Raw genomic sequence first — 24,348 nt, 5'->3', positions numbered from 1 at the left:
TTCTATCGAAAGGGACCTTATGTATAGGGCGAGAATCAAACACATGGGACCTCTAGTTCACACTTCTACCAAAAGGAACCTTATGTATTTGGCGAGAAAACAAACTAATATAACTGTTGTGCCAAACGTTTTAGGGATATTTAGAAACAGAATATATAGAAATCTAAAACAAAAACTATTTAATTATTTTTTGCCCTATCTTGTCTAACTCTTTCCCTGTTTTTACCTTTCCTAGAAGATTACCATGGCTGATAAGGCGTGCGACACTATGGGACTGGAATGGGAGATGCCTGACATCAATGAAGTCTTGAAGACTGGAGTGAGACAGGGTTTCACTTGCGCGGAGACTGAGTCTGGGCTAAGACGGGATGATCGCGATTATTTAAAGACTGGTTTGGGACAGTCATGTAAACTCGCAAAACCTGGATCCCGACATGACAAAACTAAATTGGAAAGTATTAAAAGAGAGACTGGATCGAGACATGGTAGCGATCGTGTAGAGAATGTGCAAAGTTTAGCTGAAAATATTATTGCCGGAGACTTCGTTGAATCTGGTCACATCAAAGAAAGCAGTATCGATGGTTTCGTCGAATTAAAAAGAGAAGCCGAAGCCCTGGCATGGCACCAACATCCCGAAGATGTCTCCGTGACTTGCTGTTCGCGAGTGGACGGGGCTGCATTAAGTAGAGCTAAAAGAGGTAATAACACGCAAGCGGCTCGAGAATGAATACAGTTTAATCCAATTGTGTTCCTCCTACCCCCCCCCTCCCCTAAAAAAAAGACAGCGTTTGCATCACAATCAGAGATGCATTGTTCCATTTGCCCCTGACCGGCCTTTACCGGCCGTGAAAAGGTCCCATAAGCCAAAAAAATCGTGAAAGAAACAAGATTAAGATACTCATACATTCAGTCCAAGGGGTGGTCTTGAAGGTATGCATCAAACCAAGCTGCTGGAAAAAACCTTACAGTCAAATCGGTGGTAAGAAACACCCATATATTTGACCTTTAACAAATGACTCAAGATACCACACAATAAAAAAGGATTAGCAAACATAGCTCTGTGTGCTAGGCGGTGTTGAAGCCGCTTAGCCTGACGAGCACAGAGCGGATGCGAGGGGGGCCAACACAACTCAAAACACAAGTAAATACCATTATTATGATCCTCCAGGTCCATTTCCATGGCCACAAGAGACAATGTCAAATTCTCCACCTTTACTTGTAAAACATCCATGAGTTTGGGGTTAAATCAGCAATTTAACCCCAAACTTTGTTATCGGTAATTTGAAGAACGGGCTGCATAGCTCTTTTTGAAAGCTGAGGACATGTTGACTAGTTTCATTACTATTTTACTTTGACGATTTTGACAGGCGTTCAAAAACGGGGATATTTATTTGTAGATTTTTCTTGAAAAAAACATACCCAGGAGTCATTGGGTTAATTTAATTTGCACAACGCAAATGAAGTGAAGATATCCTTGTTTATAGTGTGTTCCCTTGTTTTGATTCTCCTGACGTTCTCAACTCTTGCATTAGATTTGTCTGACGATACCCTTGATATGCGGTATCCCTGTGTCCAAGCTGTCGATGACGATCAGTCTCCCTTACCAAGTAATATTGTCAGCCTTCCCACCTCACGTGGTACTCCTATTGAGTCACGTGTCATAGAGGCTCCTCAAGGGCGAGCCAATCAGAGTATAGAACTCGACACAACACAGAGAAATCCAATTGAAAGTATTGAGGAGAAAATTACGGGAATTGCGTTACGAGAAGACGAAGTTCAAGTAAAAACACCCCGCTTACAACATGGAAAAATTCTATCACAAGACAGCCCTAAAGAAAGATCAGAGTCACACAATGCCTGCCAAGGAGTAGTTCAGTCAACATGCTCCAGTTTTGCCAAGTCACGCAACACGCCTGATAACCCAATCGAGTCCCAAGATTTTAGTAACGCAAGGTATGAGTCACGTGACATAAGCCCCATGTCTGCCGCTTCTCTTGTTGACGATGATGGCAAAGCTGGCAGTGCTAGTCCCGAGAGGGAGAGGGACAGTACAGGGTTGGCGCCGAAGGAGAGATGGAGTGAAAATGGTAGTTCTATCAAGCTGCAATCCCATTTCTTAACACGGGATCTTGAGAGTATGAAAGAAGCGCTGACGTTGCAGCAACAGAAAATGTAAGTGTGATCTTTAATGAGTATGTTTGTCTGTTTGTCAGGCTGTTGTTGTATTTTTCTGTCTGTCCAGCCGTCCATCTATCCGCCCATCTATCTGTCCCATTTTAGGTCATCTGTCTATTGACCACGTATAATATCTTTTTCAGTATTCGAGAGCTTGAAGTGGAAGTGAGCAGACTAAAGTGTGAAGTCATTAGTCTTATTCAAGGAAGCATTCAAATACCTCTCAAAGGTAAACAATATAAACAGAAAACAAATACCTCTCAAAGGTAAACAATATAAACAGAAAACAAATACCTATCAAAGGTAAACAATATAAACAGAAAAAAAATACCTATCAAAGGTAAAATTCATAAACAGAATAGCCATATGAAGTCTCTCATTATTTCATGTTGTTTATGCTTAACCCCAGATGATGACCTTGCGGATTGGCACTATGTTGAGGAGATTAGGGTAAGTGAATAAGAGCTAGAACAAGGAAAGGGCCGAGAGAAGGCTTCAACAAGGTTGATCATGATGGTTTATGGTAATGACCAGGGGAATGGACCACTGGATTGTACTGCAGGGCTAGGGACAACAAGTAAATCTCTAGTAAATGTCAATGATATAACATTATTGTCTAGAGAGTTGTAGGGAAAGGAATGAGTGATGAGAAAATCGTCTACCTTATTGGGTCAGATAGGTGACCATCATTGGTTTAAGGAGAGGGCTCGTAAGATCTGTAAGGGGAAAACACGAAGACATAGGGAGGATAAGAGGATTAAAAAGAAGTGGTACATAGGGGACAAGCATAGGAATAAGGAATCGAAAGTGATGGGCACAGGGAGGGGTTCAAGAGGTATCAGGAATGGGTTTAGGGTGGGGCTGAAGGGGTATAATTAATGGGCTTATGGTGGGGCTAAAGTAAGAGGAGTAATGGTCGCAGGATAGGGTTCAAAGGGAATGAGGAATGGGGTCAGGGGAAGAAGCGAGTGGGATATGGAACGAGGTGAGGGTGGGGTTGAGTTTGAAAGGCTAAAAATTTGGAAAAGCTGATTGCTTGATTATTACTATTATTCCACTTTATTATGCATTGATAATAAATTAACCAAGTATTAATTATTTATTGTTCTTAGTACAAGGACAGGATCTTCGAGCTGTTGCGAGAAGCACGTCTCTGTAATCCCCGTCTTCCAAACTTTGACAGGTATGGCTATAATATACCTTTATCGAAAGTTTGTTTATGTAACTTTCGGTTTACATGCATACATTTGTTAATTTTTTTAAGATTATCATACTTTCTTTAGCAACCTTTTTAGCACTTCCCATCACTTGTGCTAGTAATTCCATATGAATGAAATTTGTGATAAGATTACATCAGTGGACTGTTACATAAAAGCATCAGCATTGTACCATAATAGGGGACTTGCGCTAAAATGTCACGTGACCTTTTAAGTTGCAAATTTAAGCCAAAATAAAAATAAAAATGATTGCGCCCGTCGCGACAGAGAACGACAAAAAAAAAATAGAAGTAAAAATAAACATTCTGACTTTATTCGTAAGCGCTATTGCTTTTTGTCGTGATTATTTTGCCGCCAAAAAGCTGAGCACGCGCTAGTTTGCCACCCAAAAAGTCACGTGATCTGTTAGCACATGTCCTGTATTATCGGTTTATGTAGTCATCGATTGGACGGTAGTAGTATTTGTATGGGGAAGCACCTTGTTAGCGCCGAACAAACGCCTCTTCCATGACGTCACGAATCCGGCTCTTGAGCCCGCGGTACGAATATTCATAAACAGCAGAAGTATCACCATGCCAACCTCAAGCATGCGCTGCGCAGTCTGGAATCCCCACCAGGGCCACGCGGACACGTATGTGACGTCAGAGTATATCCCGAAGACCCCCGCGGCCCCATAGATAGTGAGCGCTACAATTAGAACGCCGATCACGGACGCGGTGGCGATGCTGATTTTAAGTTTCTGCATCTTATTATCTTGGCTAATGTTCGCTGCAGAGTTATGGTGTATCTTCCAGCCGACTCGAGCGTACCCGATAGACAGTGATAGACCGGTAATGATATAATATATTTGGCAAAGGAGGATCAGCACTTTGCTTTTTGCGTAATATCCGACTACGAAATCCGTGACGAAGACGAGTACCACGTGCACGACTACCACCGCGACGATCACGTGCACGCGCTGGAATGTGGGCGGAGCTACGTTCATTTTGGTGGTGTCAATCAAGACCAGTAGTAGTAGACTTATGGCGGAGATGATGCAGGGATGACCGAGTGAGAAGATGATGCGGATGAACGTGTGATTGACGCTGTCGGAGGAGTTGTACGCGTTGACTGACAGTGCGATAGTACGCATGAAACAGAAAACTGAGATCATTACCAAGAGGCTAATCTTAAGCGCGGGCTTCCTTTGGCTTGACACGTGGACTCGCACCAGTTCGCCGAGACTCACCACGGCCAATACGCCAAAAATTACAGCGAACCCGATCACGTGGGCGGGCCAGGCCGCACGCCACTCCTGCTTAGCTGCATCCCATTCGGGCTCTGGCTCGGGCCACAATTCCGGCTCGGGCTCCGACGTTCCATTCGGACTACCTTCGGGCTCCGTAATTGTTTCGGGTTCTGGTTCGGAGGTGCTTTCGGGTTCGGGTGTAGCTTCTCGTCGTACGATTATCCTCGGGGAATGAAATACGAGCAGAGACCTTGCGCGAATCGTCTTACTGCTGTATTCTATTTCATTCTCGTTTCCACGTTTCATTTCTGTTCTTGTTTTCGGATTCTTCACTTGGTCTTGTTGACTAGAAGTGTAGTATACACCGCTGATACTAGCTAGTTTGCCAGTAACCCAATCTAGAAGCCGCTGTTTTTTAGTGTGTCCTTCGCCAACTACGTTGTCTCGTTTGTAGCCTGTCTCCGTTTTTCGATCAATCTTTCCCTTTTCTTCTTCTTTGTACCCTGTTTCTTCCGGGTGTTTTCTCTGCCTTTCCGCATCATCTTTGTAGTCCGTTTCTTGCTCTTTTTGTTGAATGCGCAATTTTTTTTCTGTGATTTCATTTCCCTCCTTCTTGAGTTTCTGCTGAACTTGTTCTCTGCTCTCGTCCCAGTCTACATATGAGTCAGTCGCGGTACATCGGTAACACAAAAACCCCACCATCAGAACAACTACAAGCCTTGTCGGTGTCATCCTTCTCCCCTTAGCACGGATCACAAGATTCGAAGATCTAAACAAACAAAAAAAAAAAAAAACAATAACCAAGGGTTGATTAGTGGATATTAAAATTTCTTTAACCTGCCTATCGAAACTATATAATCACCACTTTTCCAAATGGCTCCATTAGAGATAATAACATAATTAGGAGAACTTCAAATGTCGTATCACAGCTAGCCTAAGCAGGCTTATTGAGCGTTAAAAAAAACATATTACTACTATAGGGGGGATTCCAAATTTCACAGAGCCGCGCTAAAACGGCCCCAGTTGGGCTCTAGATCGCCTAAACGTATGAAAAGGAGACTACTACAAGTAGTTCATCAAGTTGGATGGAGTTTATTACATTTTAGTCTTTACAAATTCTATTATAAAGAAATAACTCATATGTTCTTTCTAAAACTGTCAATAAGCCGATTGGTTCACATAACTCATTGCCTCAGGCTACCTGTGGCCGTAGTTATCCATGAGCCGCATTCAATGCGACCGCAGGTGGAATTCTCATTCCTATTGGAGTGCTTGTTTCAGATTTCTCTAATTCAAGTTCTCATGTATGAAAGAACTAGGCCAAACTACATTGTACTGTGATGGATCAAAACCTTGCCCGCATAGGACTGTTACTGTTATAATTGTATAATTGTTATAATTGTTGTAATTGTTCAGGATGAACATATCGCGGACAAACCTTTAAGGCCTCTCGCGGGTATTTTTTTTAATTCGTTCAAATTGAAAACCGTTTAGAAGCCCCTTCGATCTAATCTGATCTTTTTCGAAAATACCAATACTTTTTGTTTGCAAATTCATTAAAAAAATGAGATATTATTAATCGGTGACTCGCCATGCTTGTGCAAATGAAATCGCAGTTTATGGGGTTGGTACAAAATATAAAAATAACTGTAGTTGCAAACCACTTCATTTTGTGTATATGAGGTCATTCCAATTTGATGTCTTATATGACAAGCGGACCACGGAATCGTTTTCATGCTAATATCGAATTGCCAATTTCTAACTGATCATTATTGGTGATTATATTCGCAACAGATCAGATCGATCGCACGCTTTGAAGGGGATACTAAACGGGTTGCAATTTGAACGAATTTGTGAAAACAGTTTCCCGCGAGAGGCCTTAACTAAAGTTTTCAGCGGAGACTCGTATACCCATTTAGCGAATCGCTGTCTCGTCCTAGCTCGCATTGGTAATACGTCATTATTGGAGCGGACCTTCGGTTGAATTCCAGGGTTGTTCCAAATCCCCTGAATTCCCGTACGGAGCATTACTTTTTCAAGCAAAACCCAGGAATTGAAATACAAAACGTGGGGGTGCATGCCCTTAAACATACCCGAAGTTTCGAAGTTTCTCTGGAAAATGCAGACAATTGAATGGGAAAATGCAATATAAACAGCAGTTTTCTATGAAACTTGAATTTTTTAAATTGTGATTGTGTAACATATTTTTGTTGATGGACAGAATAACTCATCATTTGTGCATTTTATGTTGTTTTGAGCTAGCTCCAGATCTAAAATTTCGCCGTTTTTAGGATCGTTAGCTATAATGAGCGGTATTAAACGATCTTTAAAAATGTGCATTATAACTTTGTTTTATCCTTGTTGAAATTATGATTTGATAAATTTAGCAATTTTCCGACAACCTGTAGCAGCAATTTTATTGTTCTTGTCTAAAGTTACCAGAGTTACGCTTATCGACTTCTCCAGGGCACAAACACTCTCAGGATTACCCGAAAGCCTATTGCGGAAAAACGGCATACGACTTAAGTGAGAATCTTGAGTTCCTGTGTCTAGTAATTTGTAGGTAACTGCAAAATAGCATTTGGCTATTCTACAGTTCTTATACTGAATTATACAAGTCTTTTTTCCATTGTTTGGGGCTTAATATTGCATTTTCATCCTTAATTCTCATTCTCACTAACATTAAAGTTTTAGCTCGCAATCATTCGGCTTGTAATGTACGGTTAGTGATCTACCATCTTTCCTTATAAAGAACCTTTTTTTAAAGGAACGACGAGCCTGAGATTTCACCAAATCCTAAGAACATGCAAAAACATGTCGATGCTCAAATAGCAGCCAAATATTCTTTTGTTAGTATGATGCGTACACGCAGAATCAAATCATGTTCATCGCTTTTTATCATTTCCGTTACTTTTTTGGGCATTTTTATATGCATTTCTATATTTTTATATGCACGGAAATTTAAGAAAGAAATGTAAGAAATTAAGAATGCCCAGCCGCAACTAGAAATTAGACGCTTTTGTAGCTGAGCTGACAGAGCAATAGTCAAGTGTGTCTGCCCTGATCTCACATGTGCTGGAAGAGCTGGTCCAATATAATCGATATTACCGATCCCCTTTCTTTTGCCACTCAAGTAATCCATAGAAAGAGCTGTTTCATAGCATTTTGCGCTCTGTTGCTGAGGGACTTTCTGCAGGATTCACATTTACGATGTTAGTATAAGTTATATTTTGTTTACCATGTGCATAAACTGGAAGTTAGAATGCTTAGTGCCAGTTCACTTACGTGGGTACTGTACATATGATGAATCCATGTGCAAAATTGATAGCTTTAGCGAGCGATGTTATATCCAGTTCTGTAACAAATCAATTTATTTTGATCACCAGGTGAGTTACTAATTGAAAACATATGACGTCAGAAAACCGTGTTTATAACCTAAGAACACTTCATTTGATTGTTAACAATATTGATGCTGTACAGCTGAATCGAATTTAGCGGAAATTAAGATTTTACTTAGAACAAGTAAAAGCAAAATATTTTAAATACACTATGATAATAAACAAGATTTTTCTACTCTTCTGTTATGATTCTTTTTTTTTTGGAGTTAGACCTTAGTGGGACCTCCTGTCGCTCGGAACAAAAGCTGTTACATTCAGGAGCTTACGGCCGAACTACATCATTGGATCATTGTGATGCTGACTGTTTGATAGCATTAACATCAACAAAAGCCGCTTTTTGCCTCATTCATTATCTCAATATATGATTTTAATAACAAAAACAAAGCTGGGTGGGTGGTGAGTGGGTGGGCTATAAGACCCATGGAGTGTTCTGTTTGGTTTGTATTGCGACTTAGTTCTGTGACTTAGTTTCACTGGCACGCCGAAACAGTAATGACGATTTAAAAAATATACCTTCTCTCGTTTTGAGAGTGTAGCAATTATTTTAATGGATGCTTAAATAGCAAGAAGTAGAAGAGGGTAGATAAATTGGTTTGCTTGATCGCTTCGATTAGCAACATTCCCTAGGTCCAATGCGTGAGTCAATACGTAATTTTCGGATAAATTCGTTGATTTAATAGGCATATTAAACTACGCGGCACGCTTTTCGCAAATATTTGGGATATTTTTTTTATTAACAACAGATATATAGTAGGAGAACCATAAACACTTGTGTGTTTTTCGGCTAAATTCCATCTTCCCTATAATGATTAATCGTTTAGTAAACCGTGCTTCATTGCTGATCACTTGAGACTTTGCCATTATTGATCACTCGAAACTTTGAAAACAACTGATCAATCAAAACTTTGCCATTCCTAATCACGCAAAACTTTGTTATTACTGATCACTCGAAACTCTTCCATTACTGATAACTCGAAATCTTGCCATTACTGATCACTCTAACTTTGCCGTTATTGATCACTTGAAACATCGCCATTTTTGATCACTCGAAACTTCGCCATTACTAATCACTCAAAAGTTTGCTATTACTAATCACTCGAAACCTTCACATTACTGGTGACTCGAAACCTTGCCATTACATATTACTCGAAACAGGCATTTTTAGTCTTTGTTGTTTTTGTGTTTTTATTTTGCAGCAGTAAGTCAGGAAGCTTCAGGGATGGCTATGGGTTTCTTCACGGAAGTCGTGAGAGCGAAAGCGTGGTTTTCCATTACGTCTGTAGAGAGCTTACCCAACACTATTCAACGTACTTCCAGGTACGTAACCAGTCCCATGTCCCTTACCCAACATTATTCAACGTACTTCCAGTACGTAACTAGTGCAATGTCCCTTACCCAACATTATTCAACGTACTTCCAGTACGTAACCAGTCCCATGTCCCTTACCCAACACTATTCAACGTACTTCCAGGTACGTAACCAGTCCCATGTCCCTTACCCAACATTATTCAACGTACTTCCAGTACGTAACTAGTGCAATGTCCCTTACCCAACATTATTCAACGTACTTCCAGTACGTAACCAGTCCCATGTCCCTTACCCAACATTATTTAACGTACTTCCAGTACGTAACTAGTGCAATGTCCCTTACCCAACATTATTCAACGTACTTCCAGTACGTAACCAGTCCCATGTCCCTTACCCAACATTATTCAACGTACTTCCAGTACGTAACTAGTGCAATGTCCCTTACCCAACATTATTTAACGTACTTCCAGTACGTAACCAGTCCCATGTCCCTTACCCAACATTATTCAACGTACTTCCAGTACGTAACTAGTGCAATGTCCCTTACCCAACATTATTCAACGTACTTCCAGTACGTAACCAGTCCCATGTCCCTTACCCAACATTATTTAACGTACTTCCAGTACGTAACTAGTGCAATGTCCCTTACCCAACATTATTCAACGTACTTCCAGTACGTAACTAGTGCAATGTCCCTTACCCAACATTATTTAACGTACTTCCAGTACGTAACTAGTCCCATGTCCCTTACCCAACATTATTTAACGTACTTCCAGTACGTAACTAGTCCCATGTCCCTTACCCAACATTATTCAACGTACTTCCAGTACGTAACCAGTCCCATGTCCCTTACCCAACATTATTCAACGTACTTCCTCCCTTCCTTCGACTCCCTTGTTGAGGAACTTGGTGTAAATCAATCTATTTCTACTATTTTGTTTCTAACGCCTTTTGAAATGTTTTTATTAAAGCCGATGTATTTTGCTGATGTTAATATAGAGCTCTTGCATGTTCTTCTAACATATTGATTATTTGCAATGTATCAACAACCGGGGTTCACCCTTTGGCTACATCAGGCTAGGTCTGAAGGTCAGCTCACTGTAGCTCCCTGATACCGGGTTCCTATTTTACGGGTAGATTCGTGTCTTCGATAGGTATATGAAAAATGTATCATCATCTTCAAAACAAATTGCTGCATTTCTTACAATTATTAACGATGGGTGAGTGTATGTTACTCTTTTTTCAAGCTTCGCCGTGTATTTTGATATAATGAATAACCACGATATAGTAAAGCACAAATGTTATAAAATGTACATGATTTTGTTGAACGGTTTACATAAAACGTCGATTATTTTACTCCGTTTAAATTTGTCGTCCCATATTATTTCTAGCTTTCTATTTTGCATTATTGTTTTTAGCTTCCATTATGCATAAATTTCTAGAGAACGCAATGTTATCGACACCCCACAAATTATTAACATACCTTAAGCATGAGTATTTTCTTGAAAGCAGGAGAATTAACGGACCTGTAGATTTCTCAGATCTACGGCGGGTCTATACGTTTGTCGTGATCTCTAATGAGCCAACACTTAAAACTAACGGGCGATCTTTTTGATGATAATTAGAATTTATAAGCTGCTTTTACCAGCTTAGCATGGGGCCCATTTGTGTCCATGCTAAAAAAACATGCGCTCACCATGTAAACGAGTTTCGCGTTTTGTAAAAGTTATTATTGCAATTTGTTGTGGTTATTCGCGCTTTGCAACAAATTTTTAGTTTCTTATTTGTGTCCTTAGTTCTCCAGCCGAGTGAAATTTATAAATGGACCAATGCAATCTTCTTTGGCGTTTTTGGTTTCTTTAACAACTGTGAATGTTTTTAAACATTTGTCTATGAAGTCAAGAATAAACTCACCAGTGAACGAATATTAATCTTAAGAGGCTCTTTATTTAAGATAGTTAACGATAAATGCATTGGATATAATAGTTCAGTAGAACTATAGATGTCTTTTCAGATATTAAAATTTTTTTTGTTTAGTTGGTTTCTATGTCAACTAAATGTTTTCTGTGAAGACCTTTATTATCTTTTCCTCCCATGAATAAATAAGCAGTTTAAGTTTATTCCCATGAATAAATAAACAGTTTATGTTATTTTCGCCACTATGATATTTAAATTCAAACTGTTTGACATAACTATTATCATATAAATGATTTCCTTCTTTTAGATATTATACTTTGATAAAAAAGATTTGCAAGGAACTTTTCAAAAAATCATCCTGTTTTTAAAATTGACCATTTGTGTCCCTAAACTCGAAACAGATGTAGTTCAAATCGACTGTTTTTTAGTAGGCATCTTTATAGAATGTCTTTAAAGTCAAGAATAAACTTAAGGACAGTTAACGATGAATGCATTGGATATAATAGTTCAGGGGATGTCTTTTCAGGCACTGCTTCTACATCACCGAATGCCTCTGTAAGCCGCCATTGTACTAAAATACCAAGCGTGAAAAAGCATCCACACAGATCGGATGATTTTAAAACCTTTGCATTATTTGTATCTATTCGATGAGATTTCATCACATCGTTTACCTTCCAATAAGGAAGTCGGTGAACGAGGGCTGACGAGAGGCTCTCGTACTACACGGGTCACGCGAGAACTATCATACTAATTAAGGCCACGCGAGGGGTATCATACTTAATGAGGTCACGCGAGGTCCAACATAATAAATAAGGTCACGCAAGAACTATCTTACTAAATAAGGTCACGCGAGGGGTATCATACAAAGTAAGGTCACGCGAGATGTAACATAGTAAATGAGGTCACGTGATGAGATATCATACTAAATGAGGTCACGCGAGGGGTATACTAAATGAGGTCACGCGAGGGGTATCATACTAAATGAGGTCACGTAGGGTATCATACTAAATGAGGTCACGCGAGGGGTATTATACAAAATGAGGTCACGCGAGGGGTATCATACTAAATGAGGTCAAGCGAGGGGTATCATACTAAATGAGGTCACGCGAGGGGTATCATACTAAATGAGGTCACGCGAGGGGTATATTGATTAGGGTTAAGTAAAGTGTTGGGTTTTTTAACAGTTTAATAATTTTCTGGGAAATGTTTAGATAAAGTATCTACTCTTTTACCCTGTTTTACTCCGTCGTCAGAGCTCAAAGCATATTATTTTTAACTTTCCATTATACATTAATTCTTCGGTTTCTAGAAAGCTTATTGCAAAAAAGGTCGCACAAATTAGTTATCATACCTTTTGGCCAGGTTTCTTTTCCTAGAAACTGGATAATTTCGCAGATGTGGAGATTCCTCAATATTCATTTGTCATGATATCTATTCTGCCCAGACTGAAGGCTAATGGACGATCTCTCTTATGATCATGGAGTTTTGAAAGATGCATTAACCAACTTAGCATGAGGCCCATTGGTTTTCGTCTACTCGGTATGCTTATTGTTTAATATAGACATGCTTACATGATTACATGCGTTCATTTGGTGATTTTCGTCGTTTCGTTCGATTTTTTTAATGATTTTCGTGTTTTTTAAAATATTTTTTTTCGAGGATTATCCGCGCTTTGCATTAATATTTGGTAACTTAAACTGTTGTGAATATTCGCTTAATTATTGGGTTCATGTTTGTGTTCTTAGTTCTGATCTCCAGCTGTGAAAAGTTTATGAAATGGAACGATGATTCAACTTCTTTTGTTTTACTAAATGTTTTCCATGAAGGTGTTTGTCATTATCTTTTTCTTCCCATAAATAAGACACCGCTCATGTAAGTTCCTCAATTATTTCAGTTAAATGTTTGCCATAATTTTTTTTGCCAAAATGAATTCGCTTTTTAAATATAACGGCAAGAAAGATATACATAGAACTTTAACAAATATTTAGAGCTAAATCATTCTGTTTTTCAAAGTGACCATTATTTTCCCTAAAACCCAAAACAAATACTTCAAATCGACTGCTTTATTTGTGAGCATCTTTACGGAATGACTACAAAGGCAAGCATAAACTTACTAGTGAACGAACATCAGTGTTAAGTTAACGATAGTTAATGATAAATGCATTAGATATAATAATTGAGTAGGATGTCTTGTCGGGCCATTTTCCTAATACTAAATGAAGTCACGTGAGGGGTATACTAAATGAAGTCACGTGAGGGGAACCAAACTAAATAAGTTCACGTAAGGGGTATCAACCTAAAAGTGGTCACGTAAAGGGTATCAAACTGCACAAGGTCATGTGAAGGGTATTAAAATATACAAGGTCACGTGTAAGGTATTAAAATACACGAGGTCACGTGAAAGGTATTAAAATACACGAGGTCACGTGAAGGATATTTAAATACACGAGGTCACGTAAAGGGTATTAAAATACACGAGGTCACGTGAAGGGTATTAAAATACACGTGGTCACGTGAAGGGTATTAAAATACACGAGGTCACGTGAAGGGTATCAAACTGCACGAAGTCACGTGAAGGTTATCATACTTAAACTTTCTCATGAGGGGGAGGGCGTATTACTAAATGAGGTCACAGGTGGCTCCTATACTACACGAGGTCACCTTTTGATCCTCTTTCAAAGAATAACACCGGCCAGGTGCAGTTCTTCCAAGAATACATCGAGTCCAAGAAACGCGGTGGCAACAGGGTGCTCTACAAGGAGGTGGGTTAGCGACAATAGGCCGCCTCGTTTATAATTGTAATATTCTTTGCTACATATAGGTCTGATGGTATACGCCTAACTATATCCCATGCAGAATCAACTAGCTTTATTAGCTAAATACTATTCAATGTTTCTAAGACCAAGAAGGGTGAAGTAACAATATCAAGTATAATGATAAACTGAGATAATCTTAATACATTTTAGGTTTTTTTTACTAGTGATTAAATGAGTTTGACTGATAAAGTTTTTTTTTATTTTAGAAGGAGCTCAAAACCCTGTTTAGGGAGGGCATCCCCACCTCATGTAGACGAGCTGTGTGGCTCAGGTAATGCTTTTATGATCGGCTGAACATGTCTGACCGGTTTAGCTTGTTTCTTGTAATGTCGGGTTGAGTTTGTTAAACACGAAGGCGCGGTATAAAAGGCCGCTTCGCAGGGAAACATCGGCTCATTTGTCAATCAATCGCCGTGGAGTAAGGATCAAATTCAAGATGGCGGCAAAAGTCAAGTACAAAATGCAGAGGGGAGAGGTTTCAAAGCGCTTCCTGATGTATAAAAATGCCAACTCTACCTCTAGTCCGATAGAATGTGTAAAAAAGGAAACTCAGTAGAAATAAACCTACGAAACCATCGTGATTTTCGCAAAAAAAAAAAAAACGAGCAAACGCATGACCAGAAAACAACGATTTCAAACCTCGAAAAAAAGGTTAGTTTTTTTATGCCTAAATGTACTTTTCATATCTTTAAAACTCAGAAAACATGATATAAATTAGTCATCAAAAGCTTAGGTACTTAAAGTGGTGGGGAAACTATGTTTTGCTAGAAAATGCATCTTGACTGTGTCCACATAACTGCCGATAGAAGTAATGCAGGCCTTCTATAGAAAAGATGTTATTTGTAGATCAAATCTTGCTTTACTGTTGTTTCCTTTGATTTTTACATCGCCTCGAGCTCGGACAAGATTGTTTTGTGGTGTGTGAAGTTTTAATTCTAAGATACTATAATATGAAATTTAAGTATAAATGTAAAAAATGGTACAGCAGTTTTTTTATTGTTGGGTTTCTATCAATTCACATAAGTAAATCATCAGAGAAAACAGTCCATTATTTGTATTCTAGTAATGTTAACTAAACAGTTTAGTAAATCTTTCGGAATTAATTGGGGGCCAAACTTGTATGTTGAATCTTTTATATATAATTTCTAATTAATTATATGATTTCATCCTAGCTATACCCAAGAAGCAAGTCATGGTGACATCTGAATAATCAACAAGATATATTCTTCAAGAAAAAGCAGATACATAGACATATACAGTATTACATTTTCCCTGTGATTTTAAATCATAAACATTTCTTTATAAAGGAAACAAGTTCCGTTGCTATCAAATTGATTTATGTGTTACTGAATTGTTTAGCCACCATTCATATTTTATAAATTGCATTATAAATTATACTTTTGAATAAACCAAAATGCCTTGTCTTTTATCCATTCATTCTTACAGTAAAAGCAAGTTTAGATACAGGGAGGATATCCATTGAATGAAAACAGTAAAAGTTATGTCTCTATTATGTATAATTTAACTTATAAAGTATAAAACATATAATAAAACTAAGGATCCAGACCCTTTTTCAACAAAATAAAACACATAGCTAATTCAATTGTTATCATTTGTAGTCATCATAGATTGCAAGATAAAAACAAAATACTATACAGGTGTATTCTGATCCAAAAAGTAGAAAGATAGACTCAATTATGGCTCCAACTCACTTAGATGGATATCAGGCATTTCTTTAGTAGCCCTTCAGTTGTTTGGTGTTCATATATGTGTAAGTATACAAGCTGAGACATTGTACAAAGGGTTATCTGCTGTTTCTGTGAGCCAGTTGTGCACTATAAAAAAATATCGAAACAAATGTTTTCTTTTATTGTATACCACTCCCTTGTTTTGTACAGACAAATAGTAAGTGTTGCATTTTATTGGGACGTAACTAAGCCCTACTTTTAACCCTAAATCTGATAAATTAGCACGAGGGCACAATGGTCTAATGACCAAGTGCTCTACAAGAAATTAAGTTGACTGCACTATACTCCCTATTCAAACTCTGTTGAGTATACTTATAAATGACAGACAGGGTGAGGGTAAGTTGACAAATTTCCTTAGCCTTTCTTTATTTTCTGGATTAAGAAGTCTGGTACTAACAGCAGAATGGCACCAGAGAAAGGACCCAAGGTAATGACCACCCTAGATAATGTAATATCAGAGTTTCACTTGCACATTCCCTGGATGCCGCTGAAATATCTTATGAAACTGGGGTCATTCGCCGAAGCCTGATCATGGTAAACATGTATTGATCAACTATTAAATTTGGTAAAAAAAAAACTCAAAAAGTAGAAGTCAACTGGGGTTCAACATTCCCTGACCTGCCCACTACACCAAATTTTCTTCCTGCTTAGGTAAATGTCAAAACACTGGATTTTTGGTTAATTCTTAAACATATGTACAACACCAGGGCAAACTTTGCATTTTTGTTTTACACCTGTTGCAGCGACAAGTAGAAAAAATAATGGTTTCACTAGAATAAGTTTTACTGAAGTGTCCTCTTACACTACAGCTGTAAAGTGACTTATAAATAATAAAATATATATGATGTATCTTGACTTTATACCTGATGTTTGCTGCTTATATTTAGTTCTAATGTCCTGCTTTGTTGTGTGCTATTTTTCAGTACAGAACTTACAAAAAACACAGAATATTTTCTGCACTGTCTTTTCTTCCTGTCTTCCTTTCCTCTTCTCCCCATTTTAGGTGCTTCTTTCCAGAGTACAATGCTCTTCATTATTTCACCGAATGTCTTATTGAAATACGAATGCTCTCGGCCAAGAAAAGTGCGAAGAAATGAGGCAAAACCGCTAAACGAAACATGTTTTCTAAACACGCTAAGAATGGCAAAAATTAGCTCTGCTTGCACCCCGTTGCACGCATAATCCCTTAGCATAGACTGCTAAGCAATGACTGTGGTCATTGCGGGCCCAAGCTCACCAAATGCTTCCCTAGGAGGGTCGGGAAGTTAAGCATACCAAAGTGGCGTCAAAGGGAAAGGCGGGAGATTTGAAATCGCGCCGTAAATGTAGGAATTCTAAGACAAATATGCATTTCTCGCTGCCAAGAAAGGCTTGAAGTACAAATGAAACATATCTTTTCTTTCATTTGGGAAATAATTTATTCGGCATTCTTTCTTGACTATTATTATTATTATTATTATTTATTATTATTATTATTATTATTATTATTATTATTATTATTATTATTATTATTATTATTATTATTATTATTATTATTATAGAGCTTGTTTCTTGTATGACCGGTTTAGCTTATTAACCCGTTGTTTTTTGTGTGTGTGTGTGTTTATTTCGTGGAGTGATCAAAATTGTTGTCTGGTTTAACGGTCTTTACCAACAATAACTCTTTCTTTCTTCTTTGACGATCCTTTTTGAGGAAAACCTCCTCATCATATGAGTTATTTGACCTTCGTCATTAGGGTGTAGAGTTTTATTAAGCCTGTAAAATATGTGCTCTATATACGCATGCTGCTTTTTTTTGTTTTTAGTTGTACTAATTGATCCCTGATTCTCCTTAGCCTCACGTATGAGAAGGTGGAAAGTTTAATGAAAGCCAAGGTACATATACGTCGTTTAAAATTTGAACCAAGTAGTATCAATACGATCTCTGTTTTAAGACGTTTACTTAAAAAATGGTAATTTAATTTCTTTGCTAGGCCCCGAATTTCTATCAGAGATTGGCGAGCAAGATCACCAAACGCATGGTAGGAGGCTTATGAGAGATTAGTATGCGTAAGATCACGTGACGTATGGTAGGTGACCTATCAGAGATTAGTGAGTAAGATCACATGACGTATAGTAGGTGACCTTTCAGAGATTAGCAAGATCACATGACGTATGGTAGGTGACCTATCAGAGATTAGCGAGTACGATCACATGACGTATGGCAGGTGACCTATCAGAGACTAGCAAGATCACGTGACGTATGATAGGTAACCTATCAGACATAAGCGAGTAAGATCGCATGACGTATATTATGTGACCTTTCAGAGATTAGTATAAGCAAGATCACGTGACGTATGATAGTTGACCTATCAGAGATAAGCGAGCAAGATCACATGACGTATAGTAGGTGACCTTTCAGAGGTTAGCAAAATCACGTAACATATGATAGGTGACCTATCAGAGATAAGCTAGTAAGATCACGTGACGTATGGTAGGTGACCTATCATAGATTAGCGAGTAAGACTACGTGACGCATGGTGGGTGATCTTTCAGATGTGAGCGAGCAAGATCACTAAACGCATAATAGGCGACCTATCAGTAATATCACGTGACGTATATGGCATATGACGTCCTATCAGAGATTCGTGAGTAAGATTACGTGACGCTGTTTTTATTTTCCGTTAGCGCTCACGTCCTGAAGTCGCTTTGTCGTTTATGTAGACTAGGCATTATTGTATGATCGCGCTGTCATATTGAATGACACCACCAGAAGCAGGTTGTATTGTGTGAATTTTCTCAAACAGCATACAATCAAGGAGGAGATGAGCGACGTTGAGCGACAAATCAAGTGCGACCTTTTGAGAACGATGCCGACTAATGAGAACTTCAAGAGTCTGGACTCTCCTATGGTAAGCAACATCTTGAGCGTGACCTACTCGATTACATTGAGAATGGTGTCCTTTTTAACTGGGTTTTACTGTATGAATACAGTTTTATGGGTTTCAACGGTGTCCGTATTAACGGGGTTCGACTGTATGAATGCAGTTTTATGGATTTAAACGGTGTCCGTATTAACGGGGTTCTACTGTATGAGGACAAGTCTTTGGGTACCCAAGGTGTCCTTAATAATGGGGTTTCTCTGTAATCGACTATTTAGTTAAGAACCAATGAACCATTGCTTATATATTTAAGACATAGAAATATACTTATCATAGCAAAACTGTCGACTCTTCCGCATTAGGCGAGAGTCTCAAGATTTTGAACCTTTTTTCAAGCCTATTTTTCTTGAAAATATCCATTCATTTACTGTATTCCCCCGCATGAGCTATCTTGATACTTCTGATACATTCACTGTATTTTCTCAAGATTTTTCCTGAGGCGAGGTTGACAGCTATGTCAATTAACAATTAACTGATTAATTAGCATAAACATAGAAACCCTTATACGTTATATGAATTTTTGTTTTATCGTCGTGATGTTGCTGTTTGTACCATTTAATATAAAAGAAACAAATGCATTGTAAAAGGCAAATGTCGATTGGCAAATTGCAGTTCTACGACGACAGGTATCGTGGGTCTCATTTCTTATTCAACCGAATGCAGAAGAAGAATAATGATCAGTCATACGATAATCTATTAAAGGCCATCGATGATAGCTCTGGTATCGCTGGAGTTATTTATCACCTTATCTCTTACGAATAATTACCCATAGCACCTATCAGTCTTGGGACTGCCATTGGCAATTTGCCATTCTTCGCTTGCACTGCATCAGGGGCGTAGCCAGGGGGGTGGCCTAGGGGGCCCGTCCCCCCCCCCTTTAGGAGCCAAAAATACAGTAGATGTATGAGACATTATCTAACCCATTGACTCCTGGCTATTTTTGAGCTGAATTTACAAAAAAACAGACTGAAAACAGATACCTTCCCCCTATTCTGAGTTTTTTACAGCCCGTCAAAGTCAAACACAGCTGCACCTTGTCAGCGGTATCCTAGCTTTCCAACAGTGCTTTGCGGTCCCCACTTTTAATCCCTCGTCGTTGTGCTGAAGCGAGCACAAGTTGATGGTTGCTTGTATTTTTCATCAAAAATACAGCTATGAGCATATTAGGAGAGTGTCTTATGACATCATGAAGTCTATTGGGGCATAATTGAGTGCTTATGGATATTTGCAAGCAAAGGTGGATTCATGATGATTTTTTCTTGTTTGGCTTTGCCCGGATGAGAAAATAATTTTCTAATGAATCACCACAGATCTCCTAAATGCTGTCTTTTCTGAAACCAAATTGATTCCAAAATTGTTTACACTGCTTTTCTGGTTCTGTATGACCTGGAATTGATTTGTTTGGCTTCGGGGTGTAAAAAAATATCTGACTTTGGGGAGAGGATTGTTGACTGGCCCTCCCCACGTGAATTGTTCCCCGGATTTCCCAGAATGCTTTGCAATCCGTAACGGCACCCAAGATGGTTCACAAGCTTTCAAGGAGTGGACATTGTGTTTTGAGGCCATGGAAATGGACCTGAAGGGTCAGAAGAAAGGTATCTTCTTGTTTCTTGAGCTGTGTTTGCTGGAGTCTCTCCCTTGTGTGGTATTTTAAGCGTTTTGTTAAGAGGGGTGATTCTGCTTTTCTTTCCTTGTTCGATTTGAAATTTGTCAAGGAAGGAACTTGTGCTATTATTTGGCTAAAGAGTAGTTGCAATAACCTTGGTTGGATGCATATCTTCAAGACCATTTATCCCTTAGACTGATGCCGGAGTATCTTCATCTTGTTCTGTTTATTTTGCATTCCCTTTTGGGCCCTCCTGTTAAAAATCGTGGCAACGCCGCTGTGCATTTCTTTTGATTGGGTGTATACTGTATAATACAGACTCGATTTGCTTAACATACTGTCCTAGCATGTTTCTCTTTCTACCGTAGGTGAAGTGCCTATCGAGGATTCTCCACTGCTTCGCTGATTACATGCCTGAGATCGGCTACTTGCAGGTACAAATGTTACACATGTACAGTATTACACGTACGGTCACAACACCAGTACGATAACAACGATGACAAGGCAACGGCAGCTAGCACATGTACAGTGTTACACGTACGGTCACAACACCAGTACGATAACAACGATGACAAGGCAACGGCAGCTAGCACATGTACAGTGTTACACGTACGGTCACAACACCAGTACGATAACAACGATGACAAGGCAACGGCAGCTAGCACATGTACAGTGTTACACGTACGGTCACAACACCAGTACGATAACAACGATGACAAGGCAACGACAGCCAGGACATGTACAGTGTTACACGTACGGTCACAACACCAGTACGATAACAACGATGACAAGGCAACGACAGCTAGCACATGTACAGTGTTACACGTACGGTCACAACACCAGTACGATAACAACGATGACAAGGCAACGGCAGCTAGCACATGTACAGTGTTACACGTACGGTCACAACACCAGTACGATAACAACGATAACAAGGCAACGACAGCTAGCACATGTACAGTGTTACACGTACGGTCACAACACCAGTACGATAACAACGATGACAAGGCAACGGCAGCTAGCACATGTACAGTGTTACACGTACGGTCACAACACCAGTACGATAACAACGATAACAAGGCAACGGCAGCTAGCACATGTACAGTGTTACACGTACGGTCACAACACCAGTACGATAACAACGATGACAAGGCAACGGCAGCTAGCACATGTACAGTGTTACACGTACGGTCACAACACCAGTACGATAACAACGATAACAAGGCAACGACAGCTAGCACATGTACAGTGTTACACGTACGGTCACAACACCAGTACGATAACAACGATGACAAGGCAACGGCAGCTAGCACATGTACAGTGTTACACGTACGGTCACAACACCAGTACGATAACAACGATGACAAGGCAACGGCAGCCAGGACAGGCCCGTACCCAGGATTTTTCTTGGGAGGGGGGGGGGTGCGAAATCCGAAAAAAGTTTTGTCTACAAATAGCACGTCTATTGAGAACCGAAAGCGGACCTGCGGCCGTTGTGTGTGTGTGTGTGTGGGGGGGGGGGGGGGTGCGTTTGCACCCCCTGCACCCCCCTGGGTACGGGCCTGCAGAATACAAGAACAAAACATCAACATCAACAACACAAAACGATGACGCATTAGCATTAGCATGCAATCACGTGACTCTTTGGGTGGGAAACTTACGAGCGCTCCTGCTCTTGGCGGCAAAATAACAACAGCTAAAAGCGCGGTCGATTCAGCCAGAAAGATTTCACACAAAACAACATAGCTTAACTGCCGATACATCTTGTCATAACAAGTAAAGAATATTTATACGATGACAGTGATCATAATATAGTTTTAATTGAAGGCGCCGACTTTAAAATAGCACCTACCATATCAATAACATAAGCAGTGTTTGTTTTATACCCCCAATACATTCTTTGTGTTCACTAATCTTTGTGAATCAATGCAGGGCATGAACTTTCTGGTTGGCCTGTTCTTGCTGTTTATGGGTGAGGAAGAAGCTTTTTGGTAAGTACGCGATTAAAAACATTTTTAGGAAATGATTTTTTTTTATTATTGTGATTTATTTAAAAATCCATGCCCTTCTGTGCCCTCTGGATATACTCGGCTTGTTGTGTTAGAATGATGCATTCTGGAAAGTAAAATCAAAATGTGCTCGCTTTTTAAAACCCTTACTGTTAATTATCAGTTGTGCCATTCTGTTTTTAATACTCTATTCGTATTATTACATAACACTACTGGTGTGTATTTTTAAACACATTCCATAAATCATCATTTGCAAAAGCAAAACTAATCTAACAACATCCGTAAGAACATTTTCAGCCTTAAAATGCTCCAAGAATAAAAATGGCAAAAACTCAACTGAAAAATTGACGTTCATATAAAAAAGATTGTATCAAATAGTCCAGTTTTCACTGACCGGTTTCGTTCATATAAAAAGAGTGTATCGAATAGTTCGGTTTCACTGAGACCTGTTTTCGTTCATATAAAAAGAGTATATCGAATTGTTCGGTTTCACTGAGACCTGTTTTTGTTCATATAAAAAAGTGTATCGAATAGTTCGTTTTTACTTAGACCTGTTTTCGTTCATATAAAAAGAGTGTATCGAATAGTTCGGTTTCACTGAGACCTGTTTTCGTTCATATAAAAAGAGTATATCGAATTGTTCGGTTTCACTGAGACCTGTTTTTGTTCATATAAAAAAGTGTATCGAATAGTTCGTTTTTACTTAGACCTGTTTTCGTTCATATAAAAAGAGTGTATCGAATAGTTCGGTTTCACTGAGACCTGTTTTCGTTCATATAAAAAGAGTGTATCGAATAGTTCGATTTCACTTAATTTTTTTTCCTTTATATAAAAAGAGCGTATCGAATAGTTCGGTTTCACTAAGACCTGTTTTCGTTCATATAAAAAGAGTGTATCGAATAGTTCGATTTCACTGGGACCTGTTTTCGTTCATATAAAAAGAGTGTATCGAATAGTTCGCTTTCACTGAGACCTGTTTTCGTTCATATGAAAATAGTGTATCGAATAGTTCGGTTTCACTGACATGTTTTCGTTTATATAAAATGAGTGTATCGAATAGTTCGGTTTCGCTGAGACCTGTTTTCGTTCATATAAATAGAGTGTATCGAATAGTTCGGTTTCACTTACATGTTTTCGTTTATATAAAAAGAGTGTATCGAATAGTTCGGTTTCACTGAGACCTGTTTTTCGTTCGTATAAAAAGAGTGTATCGAATAGTTCGATTTCACTGAGACCTGTTTTCGTTTACATAAAAAGAGTGTATCGAATAGTTCGGTTTCACTGACATGTTTTCGTTCGTATAAAAAGAGTGTATCGAATAGTTCGGTTTTACTGACCTGTTTTCGTTCATATAAAAAGAGTGTATCGAATAGTTCGGTTCCACTGACCTGTTTTGTTGTTTACGTATTCCATCAGGTCGCTGGTGGCCGTGGTCCAGGTCTACCTAAAGGGATACTTTGACGAATTCCTTATCGGCGCTCAAGCCGATCAGGTAAGAAAACTCTTTGAGAAAAACTATAAACAGAGTACAATATCAAGAGTATACCCTTCGTGGAGAAGCTGTCTCACGTACAATCAATATTCCATTTGTGGGTTTTCGAAACATTATTTGTAAATATTTGATAGGTTTTGGAATAGCTCCTGTTATACGAGTCGCGTTTTAATCGAGTATTACAATTGAATTATTGAACTCTCCTTCGAGAACCTCCCGATAAATAAAAAATGTTACTAATTAAAAAATAATTATGCACCTTTCCTTTAAGCAAACTGTGGCTCATAATAAGCTTTTTGTTGGTTTTTGTAAGGCAAATAAAATTTTGATAAGTTTTTATTTCGCTTCTTTAAAACATTCTATGGCATTTGTTCACCTGCCCCCTTGACCCACAAGTGTAGATTGCAATTGAATTAAAAAACAGAGATATCTGCTTTCCATTATAATGTTTGCTAGTTACTATAGCTGTTAGCTAGTTACTATAGCAGATGGTATCGAGATATCGGCTTTTCG

General features: G+C 38.8%; 2 protein-coding genes and 1 long non-coding RNA gene across 10 annotated transcripts in view; 2 read left to right on the top strand and 1 right to left on the bottom strand.

Annotated features, from left to right (window-relative positions):
* Positions 1 to 24,348, top strand: part of LOC5507434 — a 44,981-nt gene that overhangs the window by 6,506 nt on the left and 14,127 nt on the right. For all 3 annotated transcript variants that reach the window (XM_048731345.1, XM_048731346.1, XM_048731347.1), the window contains exons 9-22: positions 236 to 698; positions 1,533 to 2,172; positions 2,319 to 2,404; positions 2,585 to 2,625; positions 3,288 to 3,358; positions 9,215 to 9,335; positions 13,925 to 14,005; positions 14,266 to 14,330; positions 17,643 to 17,682; positions 17,781 to 17,828; positions 18,594 to 18,698; positions 20,703 to 20,768; positions 22,267 to 22,325; positions 23,760 to 23,835. In XM_048731345.1, the coding sequence (XP_048587302.1) occupies positions 236 to 698; positions 1,533 to 2,172; positions 2,319 to 2,404; positions 2,585 to 2,625; positions 3,288 to 3,358; positions 9,215 to 9,335; positions 13,925 to 14,005; positions 14,266 to 14,330; positions 17,643 to 17,682; positions 17,781 to 17,828; positions 18,594 to 18,698; positions 20,703 to 20,768; positions 22,267 to 22,325; positions 23,760 to 23,835 (1,962 nt within the window). The remainder of the gene's footprint in view (positions 1 to 235; positions 699 to 1,532; positions 2,173 to 2,318; positions 2,405 to 2,584; positions 2,626 to 3,287; positions 3,359 to 9,214; positions 9,336 to 13,924; positions 14,006 to 14,265; positions 14,331 to 17,642; positions 17,683 to 17,780; positions 17,829 to 18,593; positions 18,699 to 20,702; positions 20,769 to 22,266; positions 22,326 to 23,759; positions 23,836 to 24,348) is intronic.
* On the bottom strand, positions 3,392 to 24,186 carry LOC5507420. Of its 6 annotated transcripts, XM_032376071.2 has the most exons (3): positions 10,810 to 11,249; positions 7,906 to 7,975; positions 3,392 to 5,389 (listed from the first exon to the last, which is right to left on the bottom strand). In XM_032376071.2, the coding sequence occupies exon 3, from the start codon at positions 5,350 to 5,352 to the stop codon at positions 3,823 to 3,825; it is 1,530 nt and encodes a 509-aa protein (XP_032231962.2). In that variant the 5' UTR covers positions 5,353 to 5,389; positions 7,906 to 7,975; positions 10,810 to 11,249; the 3' UTR covers positions 3,392 to 3,822. The 6 variants fall into 6 exon arrangements, with proteins under 6 accessions (XP_032231962.2, XP_032231963.2, XP_032231960.2 ...); XM_032376072.2 differs by lacking the exons at positions 7,906 to 7,975; positions 10,810 to 11,249 and adding an exon at positions 23,732 to 24,186; XM_032376069.2 differs by lacking the exons at positions 7,906 to 7,975; positions 10,810 to 11,249 and adding an exon at positions 12,595 to 12,742.
* LOC125570165 lies at positions 14,350 to 16,656 on the top strand. The gene is made up of 2 exons (XR_007312542.1): positions 14,350 to 14,710; positions 15,232 to 16,656. It is a non-coding gene; the product is annotated as an uncharacterized LOC125570165 (long non-coding RNA).

The sequence above is a fragment of the Nematostella vectensis genome, chromosome 8, assembly GCF_932526225.1.
Source record: "Nematostella vectensis chromosome 8, jaNemVect1.1, whole genome shotgun sequence".
Taxonomy (NCBI): domain Eukaryota; kingdom Metazoa; phylum Cnidaria; class Anthozoa; order Actiniaria; family Edwardsiidae; genus Nematostella; species Nematostella vectensis.
The sequence above is the reverse complement of the archived record's forward strand: the minus strand, read 5'-3'. Positions and strand labels throughout refer to the sequence as shown.